This window comes from Diaporthe citri, assembly GCF_014595645.1.
Source record: "Diaporthe citri strain NFHF-8-4 chromosome Unknown scaffold_9, whole genome shotgun sequence".
In the NCBI taxonomy this organism is placed as follows: Eukaryota; Fungi; Ascomycota; class Sordariomycetes; order Diaporthales; family Diaporthaceae; genus Diaporthe; species Diaporthe citri.
In genome coordinates this window covers 2,359,079-2,378,431 of record NW_025064854.1, presented here as the reverse complement: position 1 = coordinate 2,378,431, position 19,353 = coordinate 2,359,079, and the positions used below count along the sequence as shown (strand labels likewise).

Genomic DNA, 19,353 nt, shown 5'->3' with positions numbered 1-19,353 from the left:
GACTAGACAGCATGGACTCCCAATACAGTCATTGAAATCACTCGTTCGGGCACAACCGCGTATGACATGTCAGACTCCTGCTCTTCGTTTGTGATTTAATGTAACTCTGACTCTGTCGGTCATGCCTTCATCTATGCTTGCTCTCTCAAATACGGCAGATCACCCAGCCTCCCCTTCGACACATCCACAGTCAGATCCCACAGCCGCTCCTGCAGTTCCTCGCTCCTGGCCTGGCTGCTCGGCTCTGTGACCTTGCAGTCTGGCACAACACACGCGCCGTCGATCTGCTCCTCGCCAACCCGCCTGCTCATCGCATCAAACAGCGCCGACCAACACCCCTCGTCCACAGGGTCCTTCGAAAAAGGACGGACCACCGTAACACCAGCCTCGACCATAGTCCCACACGCCTCGACAGCCTGCTCAGGCTGGTCCGCCGACACGTCCCCGGGGTGCGTCGCCAGGACCCACGGCGCCTCCCAGGCTGCGAGGCCTAGCCTCCCCGCTAGCTCCCGGCGGCGCGGCGCCCGCGCGAGGAGCATCTGCGCCAGCCTGGACCGGCTCTACGGCACCGCCGGCCCGGCGTCGGTGTTGACCTCGGCGAGGGTACGCAACCCCCACACACCACCCTCCCGTCATGTCTCGGTGGCAGCTCCGACGACAGCAGGACGAGGCGGCGTTGAGGCGTGGGCGCGCAATACGGGCCAGGAGCGTCATGGCCAGGTGGAAGTTGCGCCCACGCCGTTCACCTGCATGTTGGCGCTCGAACACGTTGGCGCCTCGTCTCGCCGAAATTTGCCCACGCCCCAGTTCCGCGTCGAGGACCAGGGCGTCGCGATGGGGGGGGGGGGGGAGGTCGGCGGCGAGTTTCCTCGCGGCGCAGCCGGTGGCTGCTAGGTCCTCGAGGCCGACATGCACGGGGCCGATGCGCTGTTGGATGCCGCCGTATTTCTGGAGAGCCTCGGTGGCTTCCGCTAGGTGCTCTTCCTCGTTGCCTGGGAGGTAGATGTGCTCCGGCTTGTGCTGGAGGAGGGATGCGCAGATGCAAAGCTGGACGAAGCCTTTGAATTGCTCGGTTGCCCCTCGGGGAAACAGCGAACGAACTCGCAGACAGAAACTCAATCTGCCCTGGGGCGCGACTTGACAGCCCTCCCCCGTCTTCGTTCCTTAAGGACTCATATGAACTTGTTAAAACATCCGCCCTGCCGAACTCAGAATGTCTCTTCCCTGAAAGATCTCGTCAGCAACTCATTTCTACTATAAATGCATATTCACGTGGTCGTGTCATGGTTTATGGTTTATGATACATTGAGGCCCCTCTCAGCCAAGTACTCGGTAGTAGAGTCGGTACTCTCTGCCCACCACAATGTTTGATATTCACCGGACCCGGTCCAAGCTGGTCTACGTATGTCATCGCATCATGCTTACAGTTCAATTGTGCATGAATCGTGTTACTTGCATTGGTCATTCATTTGATAACATGCTGCCCCACGCCCGCCCCGTGCAAAACCGACATTCAGATGCTCTAATTAGGCCAAGGGTTCACGGGCACAGCCGTGATCGTCTGCACCGCATGCGCGTCCGCCCTCGGAACATCATCCGTCCTCAATGTGATGAGTGGCGCGCCTTTGCCCTTCGCCGGGAAGTGCAGGAACTGCTGCTGTCCCCCAAAGCTCAGGGTCACCTCGCACGTCGCCGCGTCAATGGTCGTGACCACAAAGTCCTGGCTGTTCTCCGCGCGCTCCGGATGTTCTTCAAAGTAACTCTCCATGACAAAGTACATCGCGAGGGTGCCGTTGTTAAGAGGGAAAGCGAACCCATAGCGGGGAGGGCCGTCGATCGTGCCGGGGGGCAAGTCGATGTGGACGACTTCGAGGACTGTGTCGTTGGTCAGGACGTAGGTATCGCGTGAGTCGTAGGGGAAGATACGGCCTCGGCGACCGCTGGTGGTGTACCTCGTTCGATAACTTTTGACAATATTTGTTGAGTGAGTCTCTTTTACACTGCGCGTCGATGGCAGCCACCGTAGAAGTAGGCCATGAAGCTGAGAGTACCTACGGTGCAAGCCAGTATGTTGAATTGTCCTCAATTGTGAGCTGCAATGAAAATACACTTGGACAGCTGAATGAACAATGCTATTAGTACACCAGCTTGAACAGACACCTTGGCGGTGAGTGAGCCATGGAACACCTACTCTCGCTTGATTAGACCATGGGCGCCTTCATTCGGTGAAGCTATCGTTGCCATAGGCAGTAGACACGCTGCGATAGTGCTAAGTATGGAGGCCTTCATGGTGGCTGTACGTGCGTCTGCCCTTTCTTGTGCTTTGGGGTGAAACTTCGGGTCGATATTGATGATGGAGGACGACGGCGGCTTATTGTTGTGGCCATCGCGCCAATTTATATGCGAACGAGCCCATTCTCTCCGCCGTGGACCCTTTAGCCTATTAGGCGTTTGGAGTGGTATTGGCTCAACAAACTTACGCGATGGATTCGTATATGCAAGTACTCCTTCTCCGCCAAGAGCATCTGCACATTGCATCGTTCAATTTCTCGAGGGCTTTGCTAATATCAGGCAAGGTGCCAAGTTCCAAGCATTGGAATAAGCTAACTATGCTTAAGCGAATCCCACGCCATTCCCCTTTCCATCGGCTTAGACACGAACTGTTGATATATGTCTCGGAATCTTGCCTTAAGTACTGCCTAAAATGCTGCAAAAGAAATTCTTAAGTCTCTGGGGAACGCGAATAGTTCCCTAGGGACGTTCTCAAAGGCAATTGGCTGTGGCCATCAACCTGTGCTGGACAACTAATGTTGCATGTGTAGGACTGTAGCAAATATCTTAACACTAAATTCTATTACCTTTGTGACTGATGACAACAAGTCGTTCGCTTTAGTTATATATGTTTGGTGACGACGTATAGGATCTCGCAATAGTGAATAACGTTGCACCATACAAATTCAGGTAGTGACTGTTATTAACGCACCAGGGGCTGCATGTACCGCCCGGTCTTACGGTCCGCTTTTGCCGGCGCGAACCTCCGATTACTTTTGGTATGTGTCAAGATGCAGGAACGCAGCTACCATGGCAAGCCGCTCGATTTGGGGGCGGTCCTGAATGAGTAGGATGTGGCGAAGTATGCTAAGAGTCCAGGGCATTCTGCTGATTTTCTTGAGACTCTAGTTGCCAAGTTAAGCGCGCCGGATATGACCTTTCCATGGAACAATTTTTCTACATGTATAAGTCACTATGATGTACCAGAACACGGGTCTGAGTCTCAGAAGATATGCAGCACACTCTTCAACGATTTTCTTGGGGCGAGAGGACGGTCCGTATCCTCTATAGCACTCGAGTCACAACTTGTTAAAGGTCTCTACGCCGGTGGGGGCACGCAGGGTGATCAGGAAGGTCCTGTTACCCTATCAAGCCTCAGACCGGGTAAAACGAAGCACGGTGACGAGATATGGGCTCTTAAAGGTTCGAAGTGGCCATTTGTCCTGAGACATCGGTATCGGGAAGATGATGATGCGACAATCACTGGCAACAAATTCAGTAACATCAGGTCCCGCTGGTGGTGGCCATGGAATAGTGGCGTTACGGACCGCTCTCGACCTGCGGTATACGAGCTTCTAGGAGATTCTTATGTTCATGGACTTGTAAACGGTGAAATAATTGCTGATATAATTCAGAATCTAGAAGAGACTATTATTTCTTAAGCCCTAGAGCCCAAATGTATGAAGTCCTCGTCTGATAGCTATAAAGCTTTATCTTAGTAATATTTTTATATTTCGAAAAGATCTGACTCGATACAATCATGGCCACAAATCTTTACGATACTCGTTGCAAAGCACCTGGAGCATTCTACGGAAATCAATTTCTTTGATTTTATGCGAGGCCTCAATGGCCTCACTTGGGAGCGTGTTCCGGAGCTTCATCCGGAGCCGCTGAAACGAATCTCCCCTGCCCTCAATACCAAGTCCATAGAAGCAGAGGAGCCGTGTGAACCCGACATACCTACCGACTTGGATAACTCCAACATGCATGTGCAGTTGGCTTGGGCCGAGACATATGTAGTCGAGCATCGCTCCGGAGTCCCCTGATCAAGCCAGATCGGCAGAACGGATGACCAGTTGGCAATTCGCTCTTGACGCCGCTCACGGATCTCGTGGGAAGTCAGCTCTGGCAGGAAATTGTGTTCTATGTTAGGTATTCTTGTCATGCAGTGTGAACTTCTCTTCCGGGCATAACAGTACGGAGAATTCATGTGGGCCAAGCCGAGCTGGATAGGGAAGCGTAAATTGAGAATGAGATTCGGTAGTCGCAAGTGCATGTTTGCGGTACCAAAAGATACATCTGGGCATTGCAGAGATTTCCCGACTCACACACTCAGCTTCTCCTTGCTAAGGAGCAAGCAGCTTCGGTGGTGTCATCAGTGGCATACCACAGGATATGCACTAAGTCAATTATGCACTCTTACCAGTCCGCGGGCTTCATTGTGCTCAGGTCTACTTACTGCTGGAGGCTGGCTCAGGATTGGAAAACCGCATGAGGATCCAGGTATATAATCATGCACTGTCCAGTATGGCGTGCAGGTACGTTTATGGTATGAAACCGTCATTGTTGTATAGAATGACTTACAGATAAATACTATCTGAAATCTACATTTTCAACAGCGCCAGAAGTCATTCGCGGGCAGGAGACCGCGTTACGGCATGAATAAAGTCGGCAGCTTGGCGACCGGTCCGGCCCACCAGATCGTTCTTACGTTGAGGGTTCGGGCAAAGCCTGAAGCAACCCACTGTCTCTCCAGGGTCTCCCATTGGCTGCCAATGATGCCATTGCACCAAAGTTTGGTCTCTACGACACTGCAGCCTGTGTGCCCTTTACAAGACATAGACTCCCAAGTAAATGCTGCGTTTCTGTCAACGTCAATCATGACGGCTTCCCAAGACGTCGTTATCCGGTGCGCTTTTGATCACTGATGTTTTCCTCTCTCTTTCGACTTCTACCAACCACCTTTGCTGTCCGCCCACATGCATCTCTTATCTTGCCCGGCGGGATCGACCCTGGCAATCTTTTGACCAATTAATGGCGTTCCGCGTTTTCGTCCACTACCGGTCCCAGAGCTGCGGCGTTTGTCCTTATCACAACTCTCGGCGCTTGCCTAGGGGTTCATTTCTTCTTGCTTCCGTTCCAAGCTACGTTGCATTACTAACCGAAGTTCCAGGGTCCGGCTCCGGTTGGCAATGATGGCCGTTTTCCTCGAGCAGTGACAGTCCTGCGATTTGAAATCCACTCGCGTTGCCGGGGCTGGGTTGGTCAGCTCGCTGACGTTAACGACTCCAAGATACCAGCAGCGGAGCTGTGGCCCCTCCCTATCTCCAGAATATCAAAGAACCCGGCTCGCTCGTGTCCGTGCGGAAGAACTTGCCAATACTTACAAGTGCGGTGTGCTCAACTGCGCACAAATCGAGTGCTATGCTTCTTTACATAATGAGATCCCACGCCGTTTCACTTGTCCACGCTGATATGGAGTGGATATGACGTGGTTTTGTATGTTGAGATTGTGGCCCATGGTACATCGGCCAACAAATCAGTGTTCCGATTTCGAGTAACCAATTCTCTTGATTCGCTCGTCTCAATTCCTGCTGGCGATGTTGATGATACTCATAGCTTGAGGTAGTGTGCAGATAGCAGCCATAAGAGATGGGCAGCCTAGCAGCCGCCTGGTCTTCTCAAGAGTGTACACCTACACAATAATTCACATTCTCTCCTTACATCTCCAGCGCAGAGAGATGATGTTCTGCTGAATAAGTTTGTTGTCCAAGCAAATAGTCATAACGGCCGCTACTATTTTTTTGCCCTATCTTCCCATCTACACTGCTCCCACTCCACTGATAAGGTCCAGCATCCAATGACTCGAACCCTCTGGACTGGCCAAGTCTGCCCGAAGGCGTGTACACCGTCAGTCTGCATGCTGACCACATGGCAAGCTGCGAATTGCCCTTGATCCGCCTTTCTTATTCTGGCATGGCTGCCTATTCTGGTGAGAAAAAAGACTCAAAGGCGGGGAAAAGTCCTGATGGAGACCGGACTTCTCTACAGATGTTCCGGATCTCGCTGTTATGCCCCAACTGATATCCGACACCGCCAGCCGGATGCCACGCGAGTGCCGATGTTGTGAAGGCGGCCATTGATAAGATGGTTCATGGTATTGGTGTCGGTCGCGTTCTCCACCGGAATTGATATTGATTTGACCAAGTTCCGCATTACGGCCGGCGTCTTAATCGCGACCGGCTCACTGTAAAAGATGCCTCGATCATCTATAAGAATGCGTGGTCGCATGTCCGGCGAGGAAAGGAATATTCTCAGAAACTCGTGCCCATGCCAAGGTCCACTCTGCAGACTATAAGCGACCGTTTTCCTCCGCGATGTCTCGGTGGTTGCTTTCTTTAGTGGCCGGAAGCGCCCTCGTGGCGGCTTCAGGACTTCCCATGAAGCTCGAGCTACGAAGCCCAGTAACTTCGCGCGTGTCTAAATATTCACATTTCGCTGAAGGAGTCTATCGAAGAACCCATCACCTTCACATATGGATCATGCCAAGATTCCTCGGTGGACGCTTCTCATCACACCATCATCAAGTCGGAGGTGCGCGACTCTCAGCGACTCGTCTGGCTCCTCCCAGAGGATGCATTTTCCGATGGATGTGTTTCCGCGTGGAGCGTCTCTGGGGAGTTGAAGGGCCGAAGTGAGCCCCAGACGCTTCACCACAACTGGAAGCGTCGGGTGCAAGAGATGTTAGTTCCCTCGATGTGCCGTGATGCTGCTCCCCGCGTAAGCTTACATGTCGCAGCTATCCACATGGACAATGATACAGGCATCGATACGCTGGGCGCCTGGTTCGAGGGTGTCAACCTCCTGAAAAACAAGGAGCCCGTCGCCGTTGATGTTGACACTGCCAAGTCAAAGCACGTTGCCATTGTCGGCGCCGGCATGTCTGGTCTGATGAGCTTCCTCGTCCTTAGCCAAGCCGGTATGACAAACATCAGCATTATCGAAGCTGGTCAGCGTCTCGGAGGCCGCGTTCACACAGAGTACCTCAGTGGTGGTCCCTTCGACTATTCCTATCAGGAAATGGGCCCAATGCGCTTCCCTGAGCACTATGTCGACCCCGAAACCAACACAACCTACAACATCACAGACCACCAGCTCGTTTTCCAGCTTGCCGCCGAGATGAACGAGCTGAACGGCCACGACAAGAACCTTAGTGTCGATTTCATCCCCTGGATCCAGAGCAACCAGAACGGCCTTTCCTACAAGAACGGCTTCAAGCTTGCTAATGGCCTCCCTCCAACTCTGGCGCAGATTGCTGCCAATTCCTCTCTTGCTGCCGCTGCCACTGTCTACGATGACGCTACCAACAGCCTTGACGAGATGGTTGATGAGTATATGCCTGGCAGCGACTTCTCTGTTCGTATGGCGCAGAACATGTTCAAGGCCCACCGTGAGTTTCTTGACTCTGGTCTCCAAGGCCTCGGAGGAGATGTCTGGTCCGAGTACGCATTCATGGTGAACTACCTGAAGGGCTCACTCAACTCGACCGACGCACTCGGCAGCTACTCCACCACGTCTTTCTGGGAAAGTCTCTACTCGGGCATGTACTTCTCTGCAACATCATACAAGACTATTGACGGCGGTCTTTCCCGACTCCCGTTGGCCTTCCACCCTCTTGTCGACGACATTACCACGATGAACCGTAAGATCGAGCGCGTCCAATTTGACGCAGAGAACTCCAAGGTCAACCTACAATGGCGCGAGTCGTTCATGAACCAGACCTTTGAGACCGCCTCGTACGACTACGCCCTCCTCGCTGTGCCCTTCTCCATCATCCGCAAATGGCGCCTGCCTTCCTTGCCTCTGACCATCTCCAACGCCATCAAGGAGCTCCAGTACGGCAGCGCCTGCAAGGTGGCGCTCGAGTTCTCCGAGCGGTTCTGGGAGCACTACGAGAACCCCATCGTTGGCGGCTGCAGCACCACCTCCGACATTCCTGGCATCGGCTCCACGTGCTACCCCTCATACAATATCAAACGGCACCGGCCCCGCCACCATGTTGGCTTCGTACGCATCGGGAGACTGGGGCGTCCGTTGGGCCTCGGTCTCAGAGGAGGAGCACGTGCAGTACGTGCTAGACGCCATGATCGAGATCCACGGCGAGGACGCCCGAGAGCTGTATACGGGCAAATATAACCGCCGCTGCTGGGTCCTCGACCCGCTGGAGAGCGGTAGCTGGGCAGACCCCATCGCCGGCCAGCACCAGCTTTACATCCCCGAGTACTTCAAAACGTATGATAATGTAAGTGCTCACCTACCACTGCGACTCCATCAGGGGAAAAGGAATTCTGACGGTTGGGAAACAGATGATCTTCATTGGCGAGCACACTTCTTACACTCATGCTTGGATCGCCTCAGCTCTTGACTCGGGTATTCGTGGCGCTGTCCAGCTACTGCTTGAGCTTGGCCTGGTTGATGAAGCGAAGGCGGCTGTAAATAAGTGGATGGCGAGATGGATTGATATTTAAAAGAAATAACTAGATTCACACACCCTATACTAGAGGGATACGAACAGATTCTATTTACCCATCCAAGTCAAGTGATACCAGTAGGCTGTGAAGGCGTTTGTCTGATAATAGTGGACGATGTCACGCCCACTTCTGATTTTAGGGATCGAGATTCGGATCGAGCATACATAGGCGGCTCGCCTCCAAACTTGCGCCCACATTGGTCAGTAAAGATCGCTGGCAAGGAATCTAGGTTGAATACTTTCCGCAATTCTCGCTGTCCACTCCTATCTCTGCTGCTGTTTCTTTGACCCCCAAGACACGTTCTCATTCGGACTCGCTTCGCCGGCTACTTTCAGTATCGTAAATCTTGTCTCGAGACCTGCCACAAGTCATAAGGAGAGTTCCCCGACCTAGGCACGAGGTGATACAGCACAAATATCTCCCACAGGTGATGTTCTTGGTCGACCAGCCATTGTCTCATGGCACTGGTTCTTGCTTGGCTCACAGCCTCGCGCTGCACAGGGAGTCAGTCCAGTAGTGCAGCATTGGTAGTAGCATCCCTGTTAGTGACCGTGTCCGTACAGTCTGTAGACTGTACGCAAAACACTGTGCATGTTGAATTTTACGCAGCTAAAATTTCTGAACGACGCTCACTCACTCCTGCCCTGAGCGACGCCTTACATCCAACACACCCCTTCAGAGCAATATCCTCTCGTCATTCCCAACCAAGCGGGAACCTTCAGGACTTCTTCATCTCATCTCATACCGTACCCCACACACGCACCGCCACAGCTCCAAGTTTCCCAAACAGGCACCACGACTCCACAAAAATGGCACCCAAATTGAGCGAGGATGACATCGACGACCTCATCTATTTCGCACGGGCCGGCGAAGTCGCAGATCTCAACGAGTCACTAGCAACACTATCATCACGCGAGGGCGTGTCCCCAGCCGAGATCATAACAGCAGCCAAGGACGAGGGAAAGTCCACATGTCTCCACATGGCAACAGGCAACGGCAACATAGGTAGGCATACAGCACCTCGTCGCATCTACACATCCCACCCACACACTCCTCCTCCCTCACTCCTCCTCCTCTTGACATATACTACCCCGACTGACACATACCATCACAGAAATCGTCAAGATCATCCTCAGCCACTTCGCAGACCGGCCAAGGGAGGAGAAGCAAGGCCTGCTGGACGCCCAGAACGAGTTCGGCAACACGGGCCTGCACTGGGCCGCGCTGGGGGGCCACCTGGAGCTGGTGAAGCTGCTGGTCGCCGAGGGGGCGTCGCCCGCCGTCGCCAACGACAAGAACTACGTGCCGCTGGACTCGGCGAGCTTCGGCGAGAAGCACGACGTCGTGGACTTCTTCCTGGCGCAGATGGAGAAGCTCGAGACCAAGAACGCGGACGCGGGGCTCGACGAGGCTGCTGGGGGGCTCGAGGTGAGTGGGGGCGGTGGGGATGGGGAGGAGGAGGAGGAGTTTGTGATGAGGGCTGGGGTTACAGAGGACGGTAAGGGCGGCAGTGCTTCATGACGAACCCATCATGACGGATGAAGAAGCAGGAGATGAAGAGGGTTGCGGTGTAAAAGCGATTTTCTTTTTGTGGCGACAGGAAGTACGGCACAGAGGCCGAGGCGGCCGGACGAACTGGGAAAACATATCGAATACCCACGGTCCAATCCAACCCATCACGGATTCAGGAGTTCATGCGCATGATCGGAGTGGTTGGTCTATCGTCATTCATTAACAGTGGGCACTAAAAGCGCTACCTAGGTATGGTACACTGAACCACTTGTTCTGTGATATCCCCCCTGCAGCTGCTCGAACGAGGTTCTGGTCACCAGACAGGTGTAAAACGGGTGCTTGAGGGGAGAACTTTTTGGGGCTTCGCCATGGATACAGTTGAAAGAAAACATGAACGACTGACTTTGGCGGGGCTTTTCTCAAGGGCCATAATGTTCCGACCGACTCCGGTTTCCGTCCTTCCTTTGCTCTCTCTCTCCTTTTATGTGCCGATAACCTCGGTCAATGCGCAATCCTCGCCTGGACCGTGAACCACCAGAACAACCCTAAACGATGGGTGTGTTTCCAAGAGTCGCAAGAATGAGCAGAGCTGATGAAACTCGCAGTGCCCATAAATAAATTCATGTTGCCAGAGAGAGATGAAGCTTTTCCAATGTCAGCCCAGCCCCACAAGAGCTCACTTCCAGCGAGCAAAGTATTCCCGCGAGGGTGGCGAAATGGCAACAAGCGTCGGCCATCTCAACTCATCTCAGCATTCGAGGCCGATGACTCCCAGGCCCTAGTGCGTCAAATTTCTCCTCCAAACTTATGCATCGTCGCCGAATCAGACTAAGCAAAGGCTCGGAAATCTCAAAACCAGCGTTGTCACAGCAACTCATCCTCACAGTATGCTGGTGCTCTGTGTAATAGGGAAAATGCCACGAGGCAAAGCCGCGGGTGACTTGCTCAGAACGGATGAGCAGGGTCGTACTCGTCGCCCCGGCTGCGGGAGCCGTTTACCCGACGACGGCGAGACGAGTGGCCGTTGGTGGTAACATGACCGTTCAATGCGCCGCCCTGGCTGCTCTCCTGGCTTTCGTGGCTGTTCACCTGGTCGTTCTCTCGGCCGTTCTCCTGGCTCGTAGCACCGTTCGAAGTCGCGTCCTCGGTATCATCCTCCCCTCCTTGGGATTCGGTCGCTTGCGAATCGTCTTCAGGGCTAGCCTCGATTCGATTACGACGCCGCCAACCAGCATTAGGCTCGCTCAGTCGGGACCGTCCGCTGGCCGTGAGGTCATGGCGCCGGGAGACTCGGTGGGACGGGCGTGCGACGCGGCGCGGGGGCGAGTCCGCATCCTCGTCGCTCGAGTCCGCCATCATTCGTTCCCTGTTGCCCTGGTGCCGGTCGACGATATTCCCGTCGTTGTCGATTTCGTAGTCGGATGGGCCTCTTGGGGTCGGTGGGTTTGGCTCGAAGGGACTGAGGCTTCGCGACTCCTGATAATCTTGTCCGCGCGCTTCGGAACCGTCAGATGTACCACCCTGACCTGTGTCTGGAACCGCGTTAGTGATGCGGCCGTGAAGCTCGGTGCGTGGTCTGGGGGGCCACTCGTCGTCGTCGGAGGAGGAGTGCATCCCCGCGGTGAGGTGGCGGTCCGCCATCAGGAGGGAGTGCTGACCTCGAAGGACCTCGGTGTCTCTATTGCGGGCTACGGCAGCCAATCTGTCGTCACCCTCCTGCGTCGCTCCGCCGGTGTTCATCTGGAGAGCCAGGCTGTTTAGGACGGCATCGGCGCCCTCAACTCCAGGCTCCCCCGGAGACTCGCCTACCATATCACACGCAGGCTCATGTGCAGACTCGCCTACCATGACGCTATCCTGGGGTGACGAGGAACGGTATCCGTCGAGGCTCGCATCGGCGTCGTACTGGACATCGTCTTCATTGTTCGTCTCGTCTCTTTCTCCGTCATGCTCGACTGACTGCTGCACAGGATTGTTGACTGACTGGTTCCAGTGCTCAACCATCTGGACGGGGTCGATGCCTTCGGCGAGCTGCCTCTCCGCCCTGGTAGGGCTGCCACCAGCTATCCCCGAGGACGTCTCCTCAGCATTGGCCTGCGACTTGTCCGGCTGCGAACGGCGAACATTGTCCATGTCCGATCCGGGGGGAAGGCTGGGGGTGTCGCTGAGGTCGGTCAGGTCGCTCTGCTCCTGCTCGGGCGTGCTGGCGCGGTCCATCTCGGCCTGCCTCTCTCGCTCCTCCTTCTCGGTGTCGGGTCCCCAGAACTTCAGCACCAGCTCCTCGGGCAGGGCCGGCTTGTTGATAACGGGCTTGAGGAGAGGACGAAGCAGACCTGCACCGGGTCGGCGATGAGGACGATGTTGCCGCCCATCTCGCGGGTCCGCTCCTGCAGGTGCTTCAGCAGACCCGCTAGACGGCGCAGGCTGTTCTGGTACCCGCGCTCGTACGAGGGGTACCACTGCCGGGAGTTGACGAGCGCGACTTCCTTGACGAGCAGGTCCGGGTAGCTGACCTGGCAGTCGACGACGAAGGGCGAGCGGGAGAACCACAGCTGCGGAAGGAGCGCCCGCATCCTGGCCTTGGGGTCCTGCCACACGTACCTGACGGACGCGACACCGGCCCCGGCCGGCTTGGTCCCCAGCCCCTGCCTCTTGACCGTCGTCCTCCAGACCTGCGCGACGTCGCCCTCCTCCCGCGGCATGAATTGGGGCTGCACGTCGCGCAGCGGGTCGGCGCCCGCGCGCCTCGAGTCCTTGCGGTGCTCGTACACGAAGTCCACCTTGACGCGCACGGCGAGCACGACGCTACCAAAGCGGTACCGCACGAGGCGGTAGTGGCCCCCGCTGTACGGCAGCCTCGCGGCGCGCGTGCCGGCGTGCCCGAGCACGCCGGCGGCCCAGTCCGGGACGGAGACCTTCGGGTCGTGGCGGGTCTTCTTGGGCGGCGGCCCCGCCTGGCTGCTGCCTGGCTTGTGGCTGGCGTGGACGAAGAGGGTGTTGCGCACGCTGGTGAGCTCGAGGCGGAAGGACTCCTTGACGCGGCGCGCGGACGAGGTGCCCATTATGAAGGACAGGAGCTGCGTCAGGGTCTCGGCGTCGGTGACGACGTCGATGTCCTTGAAGCTGGTGGCGTTCTGGGCCGACTCTAGGGCGCGGAAGGTGGGCTCGTAGGGGTATCGGGGCTGGCGGTTGAGGTTATCATCGCGGATTGTCTGGGAGGTGGTAGATCGGATGTCGTCCTGGTCGAGGCTTGTGTCGATCTTGAGACCTCGCCATGTACGGGCGTTGCCTGCAAAAGTCCTTGTTAGTACTCCCGTCACAAGAAAAGTGTCATATGAGATACACGCTGACACTCGAGATGTCGATACTTGCCTGGCACATAAATTGCGGGAAACCTCTCGTAGCTCTCCTGCTGGCTTGGGGTCACTTCGATCCAAGTGTACTCCCCCAAGACTTCGATCTTCATCTTGGAATGGACCTCTCTGGTGCAGAATGGAATGCCAGAGAGGTGGAGGTCCTCGACGTGCTCAGCGGTCCCCTTGACCATCCACCCATACGCAATGGGCAGCGGCTGCGGCTCGAAGATGGGCATTCCTGTGGTAAAGCGTGACTTGTAGTGGATGGGTATGCTCAGAGACCGTTGTCTCTTTGGAGGTGGCCCCTTTTCACTGAGTGCATCCTCTGTCATCTCGTCGGATTTGCGAACAGGGTAAACAGGTGCATAGCTGACAGCGGAGATGATGGAGTCGCTGTCGAAGTCATCATGGTAGGCGATGCCGTTTCCGTCCTCGCCCTCCAAAGTCTCTCCATGCCCTTCCATCTCAGAGTTCAACTCGACTTGGCCGTGCTGCAAAACATCATCCTGGTCATACTTCAAATGGTTTGTCAGCCAAGGAAAAAAGTATTGCTATAGGCAGAAAACAAACCTGAGAACTGCTTCCAAGGTCATCGCTGTCAGGAATCCCGTCATTAGTCTGCTGCAAATTCGTGTTCGTCTGATCATCGTCGCTGTCACCCGTCTCGCGATCGCTCGAGACGGGGGACACAATCAATGGTGGACGGCCGCGACGAGCACGGCGATCACGAGGGCCACCCATGTATCTTGCCATTGCGAAGGCGACACCCAAAAGCTTTGTGCTTGCGAGTCTGAGACGTGGGGTGACGGTCTGGTACACGTCGCGATGCTTTGTTGACTTTTGAGCGTTTTCGCACAAGGACAATTGTGCAGAGTGCAGGCAGGGATCAGAAAGGATCGATGGTGGGGGGTGTGCATGAAAGGTGAAACTGAGAAGTTTGCCAGGCTGCAGTCACTGTGTGGTAGTTGTGAAAGAATCAAGTGATGTCTAATTGTGAAGGGCGAGATCAGTCCTAAAAGCAACATTTCTGTGGGAAGGCTGCAGACTGGAAATCGCCCTAGGCTGTGTACCCTCGAGGGTGTGGATAGCCTCGTGGTTGTGGGGCTATGGACTTTCCGGGTACTTCCCCTGATTTCTTTTTTCCCGGATCCTTGGGGACTGACTGAGATGTCTCTTTCTGCAGTTGGACGGGTTGATGGGGAGATTGCTGAGGCAGCACCCACCATTCTTCCTTCCTTTATGCACCACCCTGAATGTAATTGAGACTCTGCAATCAAACTTGGTCAGACATCTTCAAGTTCTCATCCAACATCAGATGAATTTGTGAGTTTTCTATCTGATTTTGTTCTCCAGTGCCACTGAAGTTACGACATGCACAGAAATACACATTCACAGAAATCCACATTCGTAGTGATACTGTCACACTTGAGCTGACAACATTGATTACAACTTAATTGCAAGGTCCATGAGGAAACACCAGAATTCATACAAATCAAGGAATCCTCAAAGCATGGGGCTGATTATCTTTTCCTTTGATTATCGGCCTGGTCAACTTCACTTGCTACATTGAATGTCACAGCAAGTGATGGTCATGTTGTTGGCAATGTGGGTTGGAGGCTTGAACCGCGAGTAGGAGTGAATTTGATACTGAGGGCCCTTGATACTGAGGGCCCTATGAACAGCCCGTATAACACAGCTCTCCAACTGAGGTTCCTGGAAACCGTCAGTGAGACATTTGAGCTAGTTATACGTGAGGCCTCAAATGCAACTTCCACAATGTTGAACGTTATGGTCGAAGACGCGGGTTCTGCTGTGGTATTCTGGCAAGAATCTTTGCTTCGAACGCTTTGCACCTACCTCCTCTTCCAGGAAGAGGCCTTAAAATATCAGCATTTCGTAGGTTTGCGTTGCTGCTCAGCTATGTGACCGGCATCAGAAGTTGCTTTGTGAGGCTCAGGGGCTGCCCTGCCTGAATCTCCAGGACCTGGTCAAGGACGTATTCCTTCTCTGCTCACTGTCCCTGTTGCCGCATGACATAGACATGACTTCTAGTCGCTGCGTGGGGAACTACAGCGTCTTACAGTGTCTCAGACAGTCCCCAGGCAGCTTTCCGCACGGAAACAACAATTCATACAAATCCGTACAAAGTCAAATGGTGTACTTAGTTTATGTGTACATAAGTGTTGGCAAAAGAAATAGAGATTACAACCAATCCAAGGTTTATTCAAGCTGTGGGTCGACTCCAGCATTCCTCAACCCAGTGTCTGACACACTTTGCAAAAAGTCCTGCCCACACATGCTGATCTGCCTCCCACGGTGATACCATAGATCTCTTGGTGATAGCCAGGGCTGGCTCGCTTAATGCTGGGCGACCCTCTACCTCAGACCTCCCGTACCGTCCCCGGAAGAAGTCTAGCAACTTCCTCGGGGGATTTCTGGTAATATCCGGGTCCGACTCCTCCAAACGCCGCAGCCACTCACGCTGCGGCACCAACTCGCACGAGATGCCGTACCGGGCAAGGACCTCCTTGACAGCCGGCGCGAAATCGCTGTTCCACCTCATCGGCACCGCGCTACTCACATTGAAATAAGTTACCGGTCCCGAGGGATCATCCCGCCCGTCTCCGTCATCACACAGCGCCGCGTCCGCAATTGCAGCCCCCACGACGTCGACGGGCAGCCAGAAGTGCTCGTCGTGGACTACGCCGTCGCTCGCCGCGGCCTCGATGAGGGGCAGCGCGCCGACCGTCAGCGCGCTCTGCGCGACGGCCGGGTACGCCTCGCTCGCCTTCCAGCGCCCGAGCCTCGTGTCGCCCACGACCTGGCCGAGGCGCGCCACGCGGGCGGACCCGAGGCCTTGGTCCCTCGCAGTCGCGGCGGCAAGTATCTGCTCCGCCACCCACTTGCTCTGGCCGTAGCCCATGGGGCCCACGCTCTCCCACGCGTACGGCGTCTCCAGGACCTCGGGGCCCGGCGCGTTGAGCACGGTGGAGACGCTCGAGACGAAGGTGAAGGTCGGCTTGGGCCGGAGGTTCGACCTCAGGGCGAGGCTGATGAGTTGGTGGGTCGGCCGGATCGCCTGGGCTTCGAAGCTCTGGAAGCCGAGGTTGAAGTTGACAGGCCATGCGTTGTGGATGATTGTCGTCACGGTGTTGAGGATCCGCGAGTAGTCGCTGGGGGAAAAGCAATTGCTTGGGTCAGATAAATCCCCTGGGCATGCCACGATTTTCTCGAGCTGCGTCGCAGAGAGGTGGGCCAGAAGTCCTGCCTCTCTCAGGGCTGTGTGCAGTCGTGCAAGGCCGTCCTGGCTGTTCTGCGCGCGGACGAGGCACAAGACGCTCTTTACATCGGGGCGCGACAGCAAGGAGAACAAGAGGTGGGCACCAACTTGGCCCGTGGCACCTGTGAGGAGCTACGGAAAAGCGTGTCAGCGGGCTTTAGTCGTTGCTCGCTTGCATGTAAGGTAAATGAGGGAGGCGGGTCGTCAAGTTCTACTTACCACGGTCTTCGCTTTGGTTGGAGAATTCATGACTTCTGCGCCAGGCTCAGTTGACGGGAAGTTGCTGTAGGTCTCTACCATCACCCGAGCCAGTTTTTCAGGATCGGTTGTCTCTGAGTGCACATTGTTACCAAGGTGCAATTGCATGACATGGTCACCAAGAAGTGCGACCGTTGGATAGTCAAAAACGACGTTCGTCGCTAGCGATACGCCGCGCAGATCAATTTCTCTTTGAATCCGGCTGCGAATATTGCTGGCTTGCAACGAGTCCACGCCGAGATTGAAAAGATCTGCGTCGATGGGTAAGTCGTCAAAGTTTTTTGTCTCATCAACAGCTCTTGGTTCCGACGTTGAGTTGTCATGTGCATGTTTTAATCGGAGCTCATCCTTCACGATCTCTGAAATCATGGCAAGCACCTCACCATGCGACATTGGCACCCCCGTGCTGGTGCTTTTGAGTTTTGAGGCCGACCTGTCTGCATACAGTCTCTCGATATCTCCGTTCATTTCTTTCAAGAACGCCGAGCGGATGACAGTGCCTTTATCCGTCGCCGGGAACGGTGTACCTGACTCCTTGACAATGATCATATCCCTTGCTATCCGGGCATATTCTGGGACTCGTGAATTCCCCAAGTCGATACTGGAGCTGATGGCCTTCAGGAACTCTTCATCAGGGAGAATGGCAGATGAATGAGACCTGATCACCACCAGACCGAGGGCCTCATGTCCGGCTCCGAAAGCAACGGCAGTGGCAACCTCTGGATTGACTTTTACAGCGTCCTCGACAGGGATTGGGTCGGCTTTCTCCCCATTGAGCATGACAATGATGTCGTCCTTCCGGGCGGCAAATTTCCAAAGGTCTGGTATGGTTGAGTGACGCTGGAACAAGTCCTTGGTACCGTACGAACCATCCGGTCGGTCCGAGAGAACTTTTTGTTTCAGTCCCGGTTTGATGACCAGGTGATATAGATCCTGCGACGCGCCGCTACTCTCAGGTTCAAACTGGAGATACGGCCTGGCATGCGGCAAAGGCGTGACCCAGCTCCACAGCCACTTGTCAGACGGCGGCTCCATCAGCGCGCCGCACTCGGTCTGTCCGTACAGATGGAAGATATTCCCGCCGGCTGTGACGACTTTGTCCCCCAGGTCGTCCGGTATTGCTGACCCGGCATTTATGACTTGTCTCAAGGCACCGAGTCTCTCCAGGCCGCCATCCGCCTCGACCAGGAACTTCAAGATGTACGGAACCGTAACCAGGGCCTCGGCACTCGTGTTATTTAGGCACTTGATCACGTTGGACGCGGTCACGGGCCGAGACGCGTTGAGGAGACTCAGACGGGTGCCACCAACGAGTCCGCGAAGCAAGGTGGCGAGGCCAAAGCTGTGAAAAAGTGGCAGCGTCGAAAGTGTGTCGACTCTTGGGATGCGCCTCACAATATCACTGGCCTGAGCGAGCCAAGCAGAGGCAGCGAGAGGCACAGGCTTGGGGAGCCCTGTCGTTCCGCCGCTGTGGATGATGAAACCAGGCGCCGTGTTGAAGCACAACGGCCTGAAGTCGGAGCTGTCGATGGTATCGCAATCCCGGTCCAAGAATTGAGCGTCGATCATGGGTAGAAGAGTGAAAGACTCTGGGAGCGAGCCATTCTTCCGCAGCCTTTCGAGAGTGGTGAAAGATGTACCACTGGCAACGGCGATGTCACATCTGGTCTCCTTGAGTAGGTGGATGTACCCAGGATCCGCTAGCCGTGGAGAAATGAAGACGGTAGTGATTCCCAGACGTTGCAGAGCAAGGAATGTCAGGTAATACTCGAAACTCGAGATGCCAACAATTGCCACCACCAATTTCCTTTGGTCTAGCCCATCACCGTGTTTCAGGCCCAGTTCACCAAGCGCTTGTGCAGCATGAACGGCTACTCGCCGGGTAAGGTGGTCCAGCTCAGCACCGGTGTAGTCGATAAGATCTGTCTCATTCTTTGGATAGGAGATGAGTGTTCGATCTGGGTGCGTCAGGGCCCTTGTTTCGAGGACATCGTTCAGAGTTGTGAACAATTCCAAGCCCTCGTGGGGAGGTGGCTCTACCTGGGGGGCACTGAGACTTCCCATGTCGTTTATGTGATGGCAGATACTTGAGATTATTCTCTAATCAAGACTGCGAATACTCCAGTAGACAGTTAAGCAGCCACACCTCTAGTTATCTAAGGTAATGGGGTGATATGAAGTGACGTTGCAGTATCTAAGACGACTTGCTGACGGCGGATCAAATTGGATCCATTCTTGGCTCGAAGGTCGAGTAATTCTCCCATGATTCGGAGATAACCATCTGCCCTTGATTACAAGCATGGGTTGTCGACATTCGAATCGCCCGCCACCTGCAACGCAGATGCCGCGATGCCGTCCCGATTTA

The 19,353-nt window shown here is 55.0% G+C and overlaps 5 protein-coding genes across 5 annotated transcripts; 2 read left to right on the top strand and 3 right to left on the bottom strand.

Moving 5' to 3' along the window:
• Positions 1-131: 131 nt before the first annotated feature.
• On the bottom strand, positions 132-2,289 carry INS49_015744 (uncharacterized protein; the record flags this gene model as incomplete). Its single annotated transcript, XM_043176422.1, has 4 exons — positions 132-481; positions 747-1,020; positions 1,544-1,964; positions 2,192-2,289. 4 exons carry the CDS (start codon positions 2,287-2,289, stop codon positions 132-134), a joined length of 1,143 nt encoding a protein of 380 aa, XP_043019877.1.
• A 4,139-nt stretch (positions 2,290-6,428) lies between these two features.
• INS49_015743 (uncharacterized protein) lies at positions 6,429-8,663 on the top strand (the record flags this gene model as incomplete). Its single annotated transcript, XM_043176421.1, has 6 exons — positions 6,429-6,515; positions 6,556-6,745; positions 6,851-8,118; positions 8,180-8,353; positions 8,418-8,543; positions 8,661-8,663. 6 exons carry the CDS (start codon positions 6,429-6,431, stop codon positions 8,661-8,663), a joined length of 1,848 nt encoding a protein of 615 aa, XP_043019876.1.
• A 728-nt stretch (positions 8,664-9,391) lies between these two features.
• INS49_015742 (uncharacterized protein) lies at positions 9,392-10,103 on the top strand (the record flags this gene model as incomplete). Its single annotated transcript, XM_043176420.1, has 2 exons — positions 9,392-9,587; positions 9,697-10,103. 2 exons carry the CDS (start codon positions 9,392-9,394, stop codon positions 10,101-10,103), a joined length of 603 nt encoding a protein of 200 aa, XP_043019875.1.
• A 936-nt stretch (positions 10,104-11,039) lies between these two features.
• Positions 11,040-14,203, bottom strand: INS49_015741 (uncharacterized protein; the record flags this gene model as incomplete). Its single annotated transcript, XM_043176419.1, has 4 exons — positions 11,040-12,389; positions 12,434-13,383; positions 13,446-13,965; positions 14,021-14,203. The coding sequence occupies 4 exons, from the start codon at positions 14,201-14,203 to the stop codon at positions 11,040-11,042; spliced, it is 3,003 nt and encodes a 1,000-aa protein (XP_043019874.1).
• Positions 14,204-15,004: 801 nt separating this feature from the next.
• On the bottom strand, positions 15,005-19,052 carry INS49_015740 (uncharacterized protein; the record flags this gene model as incomplete). Its single annotated transcript, XM_043176418.1, has 3 exons — positions 15,005-15,163; positions 15,831-16,862; positions 16,950-19,052. 3 exons carry the CDS (start codon positions 19,050-19,052, stop codon positions 15,005-15,007), a joined length of 3,294 nt encoding a protein of 1,097 aa, XP_043019873.1.
• Positions 19,053-19,353: the final 301 nt, after the last annotated feature.